At 38.6% G+C, this 7,958-nt stretch overlaps 1 protein-coding gene across 1 annotated transcript in view; it reads left to right on the plus strand.

Annotated features, from left to right (window-relative positions):
* LOC107573836 (NACHT, LRR and PYD domains-containing protein 12-like) overlaps positions 1-7,958 on the plus strand; it is an 18,025-nt gene that overhangs the window by 2,880 nt on the left and 7,187 nt on the right. Inside the window, exon 2 of the mRNA XM_016260285.1 lies at positions 4,877-5,022. Within this exon, the coding sequence (XP_016115771.1) occupies positions 4,898-5,022 (125 nt within the window). The 5' untranslated portion in view covers positions 4,877-4,897. The remainder of the gene's footprint in view (positions 1-4,876; positions 5,023-7,958) is intronic.

Below are 7,958 nucleotides of genomic sequence, written 5' to 3' on the forward strand. Positions count from 1 at the left end.
ACTTTTCCCATGAGGCCTTCGTGAACCTTAAACCAATCACCTGCAGTGAACCTTAAACCAATTACCTGCAACCTCAGACCCTCCCCATGCACCTCTACTGGAACGTCACACCTGTTCCCATAACCATAGTAATAAATGACCTGTTACTGCACACAGGGTAATGCTGGTGGGATTACGTCAGACAACAATATATGTAGCACTACATTATAAATTTATAGGCGTTTAAATGTAAATAAATGAAACTCAAAAATGAGTTAGTCAGTACTTTATTTCACTTAAGCTAAACCAAGGCTGTCCAAACTCGGTCCTGGAGGGCCGGTGTCCTGCAGAGTTTAGCGTCAACTTGCCTCAACCCACCGGACTGGAAGTTTCTATACCTCGTAAGAGCTTGATTAACTGGTTCAAGTGTTTAATTAAAGTTGGAGCTAAACTCTGCAGGACACCAGCCCCCCAGGACCATTTGGACAGCCCTGAGCTAAACAATCGCACGTACAAGTTTCAAAACTATAATTCCCTGATTTTGAGAAACCATTTCTTTATTCATTTACCCTAAACCACAAAATCCACGGAAATTAATCCGAAGCATATTAGGGATGCACTGAAATGTATTTATTTATTTATAAAGCGCTTTACAACTGCACATGCAGACCAAAGTGCTGTACTATCAACATACAAATACATAAAAACTTAAACTAAGATAACCCAAAAATGGATCAATTAAAATACACACAATCTAGCCCAGACTAATGACAAAAGATAGTTCTTAACACCAGCTTTAAAACTGTTTATAGATGTGCACAAACCTACATTATTATGTGCATGCAGCGGCTCAGCTCTAATCAAGTGAAATCCCCTGATAGCCGCCGCTCACCGACTGACGGTGTAAATGGGATCAGTGCTTTGTTCAGTGTTTTTCGAGCAGCAGCGCAGGGTTTTGGGCAGCTTCTCCCATGACACATACAGAACCGGCTGGATGCTGCTGCTGATGTCCATGAAGCCAAAGGCAATGTAATGGGTATAACAGTGGAAGACATCCGGAGAGAAATACTCTCAAAAGGGAAAGAGAGCCACCGGCAGGAAGTAGTTAAACACAATGATGGCCAAGATGATGAGGACCATCTTGAAGGCCTTCTTGTTGACCGGGTGTCTCTCGTCTCGACCTGGAGCCGACTGTCTCAGAGCCCAGAGAATGGAGATGTTACAGAAGAGCATTAACACGAACGGTGAACACCTTGTCAAAGTTGGGGATGTTTCCCACACACTTGGCTGCGGCGTAGACCAAAGTGAGGAAATGAAAATTCTGGGCCGAAACCGAACATTCTGAATGCACTGGGCCGAAAACCGAAACTAAAAATGCTTTGTAATAATTATTTATTATTTTATTAAATAATAAATAGTAATTTTGTAAAACTTTTTTAAATTGAACTCAATCATTTTAATGACACTGAATTTAAAATTATAAGCCAATAAAATAACCACACATTTATTGAAAGTAACAGAATATATGAGCGGAGCGTCACACAGTGCAGTGACAACGGCTAGAGAGAGAGTGAAACCTGCGCACTGAACACTAGGCAGTGCAGCGCGGCATATATTTTTGGCCGTTTTTCTCTTTTGGCCGAAAACCGAAAATGCCATTCGAAAATTCGGCCATTAAAATGCCATTAGTCTTTATAATCAATTGCAAAATGATGGACAATGGTTCACATTTCCTGTGATAACATTATATTATTATATAAAGATCTCCCTCTTTTCAATTTCTTTCTTGCTGCATTAAAGATGAAATGGTTTAATAAATTTTTTTCGCACTGGCGCAGTGAGGGAAAAATCACTGAGTTTAGGGTAGTCGGTTCGTAGCTCTGCTTCAACTGTGCGATACCTTCAGGAGTCAGAAATTCATCCGACCATCCGATTGCCTGTCAGGAGAGACTAATCGCTTCTCGTTTCCCCCTGTACACTTCACGAACACTGCAGGACAAACGACGCACGACAAAGCTGAAATTCGCCCCGACTCAAAAAAGAGTCGCACGAGTCAGAATTTTGCTCTAATGGGGACATAAGCGATTTTCAACATTTAGGCCCGGCATACACTGTGCGATTTTCATCTGTTTTTGAGCCGAATTCTGACTCATGGGTATTTCAGCTTAAGCCAAGTTCACACTACACGACTTTAAATGTCAGCCAATCGCTGTGCTATTCAGACTACATGACTTGCTGTCTGTCTTGAAGTCGTTGTGGTGTTCACACTACGTGACACTAAATGATCAGCAACACGGGGTCACACACTTCACGAGCTGACAACAACTCTCTCACCCAACGACTCTACACGGTCTACAAACTGCGTTTTGTCACGAAAACTCATGCGAGAAGTGGAACGCGAATTCCATCGCTATCAAACTAGCTGCAACTGAGCAAACTGCTGTTTACCTCCAGTTTGCATTGCAGAATGGATAAACCATATGCTCACGTCTTCCAAGCCAACTGCACTTCTCTGACTCCTCTTTAATTCATGTATTTAATCATTAATTTATTTGTTTATTCACAAAGTTGTTTAATATTTACTCAGTCTTATCACAGGAAATGTGAACCATTGTCCATTATTTTGCAATTGGTGATAAAGACAAACACATCGCAAAATTAGAAATATTTCAGTTTTGAACCATGAAGGCGAGTTAGTGCGTTGATATGACATGAACTATGTGCAAACTGCATGAGCGTTATGCCTGTGAAGAAGTTTTAAACTCAAGTTAATTCATTATGCTGCAGAAAGTGAAAGTAAAAACCGACTGAGCTTTCGGCATCTGACGCTGCATTATCTGCACATATTCTCTCAGAGAAGACGAGAGACGAATCTCTTTCAACATATGCTGATGACGGTACTGAGTAACTGTCTTCATTTAATTTATCTAAAAATGTATCTTGTGGCCGATATACGTAGAGGAAAAAACAGCATTGAAGTAGCTTGTGTAAAAAAAAAGATGTTTTTGGAATTTCCTTGTCTGAGATAAAGCTGCTGTTATTTTCATTGATGACTCATTTTCAATGAGGAGTAAGCTAATGTAGTCAGTGACTTTATTGCCATCCGAATCCAGAATGCCAGAGTTTTTCTCCCACCACCCACGTAAAAATTCCTGGCTGAGTTACCTACTGTTTTTTGACAAACACCAAGTTCGTGTGGTAATTTAATTGCCATCTGAATCCACATCTTCTTGTAAATTCAGAGAAATCAATTCAAAATTCAGTGTTGAAATCCTTTTTGACCACTGCTGAACACCGTACAGTAACTGTTGCAGACAGTTTGTTTGAAATGGTCATTATTGTGGCAGCAACAGGTATGCAATTTAATTTTAAAATATGTATTATATACATTTATTTACATAAAAATATATACCAAGCAGCTTTATGTTTACCTTATGTAAATAAGAGGTTGCATTTACTTATTTCTGCTAATATCCAAATTTTTTATGACATCCATCATTCCGAGAGATAAAATAAAAGACAGAAAACCATTTCAACTAAAACATGTCTATTTTCCTATTTCTAAACATGAGTTTTAAGTAGTCAAGTAATAAATAGGATATTATTAAATATGAATTTATTCTTATTATTCCAAGCATATGACATTTTATTTACAGCCACTGTTGAGTTTTTCAATCAGAAAGTTGTTTTTTCTTCTTCAATTAATTTGACTTATGTTTGATGGCTAAAATGTAAATAATTAAAACATAATTCAGAAAAGATTAAGCAGAAAACATGGAATTAAAAAAAGAGAGATGTATTTCATTGGACACTAAACATTTATATTTCTTTTAAAAAAAAAGGTTTTGGTTGGACTTATGTCTGAGCTCTGACTATGTGAGTCTAAAACACTGATGATCGTCTGCTGAAGCACTTCCTTTGTCGTCTTGCAAATTTGGGCTTGGGGTCATTATCTTGCAGGAACATGAGATTCCTCTTCATCTTACATGCACAGAGATGATCAAACAATTTACAAAAAAGTAAATAATGATAAAAAAATAAAAAATAAATAAATGTATTGAAATCATATGATGACATATCACATGGATCTGATTTGTTTTTTAACTGCATCACGTCAATACAGTGAAACTCATTATTTTGAAGGGAGAGCAGGCTAAGGCTAAACTAAGGCTGTGTTTACACTTGGCATTAACATGCGATCACCGTGATCTGATCAAGCAGATCGGATGATCAGTCAATCAGGACACGGCACGTTTACACTTGGCAACATCAACTGACTTCCCTTTCTGGATAACTGATCGGATCTGTCTTTCCCGCACAATATTTAAATAAGTCTGCAGAGGATGGCCCCGGTGCAAAGTCGACCTGAAGTGGTGGGTTTTCTTTTGAAAACCATTTTTAGTCGCGGGACATTTTACAAATCCCGCAAAATGAGGATATAAGTGTACGAGTCTCACTAGCGCTCCACGGCCTCTTTCTTCTGACAGATCGGGAGAGAGGGGGCTGGATTGCGTTTACATTACACTGAGATCCGATCACAATGTGTCCTCGACTACCTCTGGACCAGGACATGATGATCGGATAACATTCCGATCAGAAGTACGTTTACACTTGTCTTTTTAATGTGTATGTGGACAACATCCAAATACAGGTCGCATGTTAATGCCAAGTGTAAACGCAGCCTAATTGAACACAAGTGGCAAAAATACTTTATACAATTTCTTTATTGATGTCATAAGAAAATGATCCTCCACAATCTGCTGTTACTGAGTCTGAAGCACCACATTCTCTTGAATCTCCTTGTGTGTGTGTAGCATTAAGCTTTGTTTTCACTGGAATTACTGGAATAATAATCACAATAGTATGTGTCATTTGTTCTCTGTGTTTCCATATGCAGGACTGAAGTCAGTTTGTGATTATGGAGAGCAGAGAGAGCAGAGAGAGATCTTCATCTGCTGATCCCAGCTGTGTGTCTCTGAAGAGTGACAGATCATTGCCTCTTCCTCCTACATTCAGTGATCAACCAGTGACCTCTGATCTCAGGTGAGATATAATGCAATATTAGGCCTATTTTACATTGAATCCGTAAGCAGCATGTATTTTATTTATTTGTTTATTTTTTGGCACCCATGTTAACAGGTCAAGGCATTCATGCTGCTTAGCAAGATGGCACATAGCAGAAGCAGCACTGCTGCAATTGCTTCGGCTAAAATAAACAAGAGTTGAGACAAAAATGTGCAGTTCCTCCATAAAAACATAAAACTGTAGTCTATAGGTGCTGCAACTAATGATTATTTTAATAATCAATTATTTGGCCGATAAGTTTTTCGATAAATCGATTAAACTGATAAAAAGCCTTTCTTTTTTTATTGACAAAATACACTATTCCACATGCTGCCCAATGCTGTCATGTCAAGTCAAGTCACCTTTATTTATATATATCTTTTAACAATACAGATTGTGCCAAAGCAGCTTAACAGTATTAAATAGGAAAATAGTGTGTCAATGCAAAAGGACAATAATAAACACTCAATTTTCAGTTAAATGCAGTTCATCACTGAATTCAGTGATGTCATCGTCCAGCTCAGTTCAGTTTAAATAGTATCTGTATGTCATAAGAAAATGATCCTCCACAATCTGCTGTTACTGAGTCTGAAGCACCACATTCTCTTGAATCTCCTTGTGTGTGTGTAGCATTAAGCTTTGTTTTCACTGGAATTACTGGAATAATAATCACAATAGTATGTGTCATGTGTTCTCTTGTGTTTCCATATGCAGGACTGAAGTCAGTTTGTGATTATGGAGAGCAGAGAGAGCAGAGAGAGATCTTCATCTGCTGATCCCAGCTGTGTGTCTCTGAAGAGTGACAGATCATTGCCTCTTCCTCCTACATTCAGTGATCAACCAGTGACCTCTGATCTCAGGTGAGATATAATGCAATATTAGGCCTATTTTACATTGAATCCGTAAGCAGCATGTATTTTATTTATTTGTTTATTTTTTGGCACCCATGTTAACAGGTCAAGGCATTCATGCTGCTTAGCAAGATGGCACATAGCAGAAGCAGCACTGCTGCAATTGCTTCGGCTAAAATAAACAAGAGTTGAGACAAAAATGAGCAGTTCCTCCATAAAAACATAAAACTGTAGTCTATAGGTGCTGCAACTAATGATTATTTTAATAATCAATTATTTGGCCGATAAGTTTTTCGATAAATCGATTAAACTGATAAAAAGCCTTTCTTTTTTTATTGACAAAATACACTATTCCACATGCTGCCCAATGCTGTCATGTCAAGTCAAGTCACCTTTATTTATATATATCTTTTAACAATACAGATTGTGCCAAAGCAGCTTAACAGTATTAAATAGGAAAATAGTGTGTCAATGCAAAAGGACAATAATAAACACTCAATTTTCAGTTAAATGCAGTTCATCACTGAATTCAGTGATGTCATCGTCCAGCTCAGTTCAGTTTAAATAGTATCTGTACCATCAAGTTGACGATATCGCTGGATATTAAGTGTCCCCAACTAAGCAAGCCAGAGGCGACAGCGCCAAGGAACCAAAACTCCATCGGTGACAGAATGGAGAAAAAACCTTGGGAGAAACCAGGCTCAGTCGGGGGGCCAGTTCTCCTCTGACCAGACGAACCAGCAGGTTGTTCCATTCTGCAGCAAAGTCAATAAAACAGACGATGAACAATATTAACAGCAATTATTATATGATGCAATCAAACTTATAGCAAAATGTGGTAGTTCTGTATGTTGTTTCAGGGTTGGCATCATCTGAGGTCCTCTGAGGGCTGTCGAGGTCATCTCTAGGTGCTGATCCACCATCTGGGCTGCATACGTACTGCATCCGGGTGACTGCAGTGACCATCTGATCTGGATACAGACTGGATCTGGGGGCTACGGTTGCCTCGAAATAAGAAATAAACAGACTAATATTAGCGTAGATGCCATTCTTCTAACGATGTAACAAGTACATTGTGTGTTATTGGAAGTGCTCCCAGTTCCGGCTGTCCTAATTAATGCCCCCTATCAATCCTTTAACGGATTTAAATATTAGAAATGTGTTAGCGTGTTATGTGTAAGCCAGGTTAAAGAGATGGGTCTTTAATCTAGATTTAAACTGACAGAGTGTTTTTGCCTCCCGAACAGTGTTAGGTAGATTATTACAGAGTTTGGGCGCTAAATAGGAAAAGGATCTGCCGCCCGCAGTTGATTTTGATATTCTAGGTATTATCAAATTGCCAGAATTTTGAGAACGCAGTGGACGTGGAGGACTATAATGCGATAAGAGCTTGCTCAAGTACTGAGGTGCCAAACCATTCAGGGCTTTATAAGTAATTAGCAAGATTTTAAAATCTATATAATGTTTAATAGGGAGCCAGTGTAGTGTTGACAGAACCGGGCTAACATGGTCATACTTCCTGGTTCTAGTAAGAACTCTAGCTGCTGCATTTTGGACCAGCTGGAGTTTGTTTATTAAGCGTGCAGAACAACCACCCAATAAAGCATTACAATAATCTAACCTTGAGGTCATGAACGCATGAATTAACGTTTCTGCATTTGACATTGAGACCATAGATCACAATTTTGATATATTTTTGAGATAGAAAAATGCAGTTTTACAAATGCTAGAAACCTGGCTTTCGAAGGAAAGATTGCTATCATATAGCACACCTAGGTTCCTAACTGATGACGAAGAATTGACAGAGCAGCCATCGAGTCTTAGACAGTGTTCTAGGTTATTACATGCAGAGGTTTTAGGTCCCATAATTAACCCCTCTCTTTTTTCCGAATTTAGCAGTAAGAAATTACTCGTCATCCAGGTTTTTATATCGAATATGCATTCCGTTAGTTTTTCAAATTGTTATGTTTCGCCAGGCCACAAAGAAATATAGAGCTGAGTGTCATCAGCATAACAGTGAAAGCTAACTCCGTGTTTCCTGATGATATCTCCCAAGGGTAACAT

The sequence above is a fragment of the Sinocyclocheilus grahami genome, unplaced genomic scaffold (assembly GCF_001515645.1).
Source record: "Sinocyclocheilus grahami isolate Dianchi unplaced genomic scaffold, SAMN03320097.WGS_v1.1 scaffold2047.1, whole genome shotgun sequence".
Classification (NCBI taxonomy): Eukaryota; Metazoa; Chordata; class Actinopteri; order Cypriniformes; family Cyprinidae; genus Sinocyclocheilus; species Sinocyclocheilus grahami.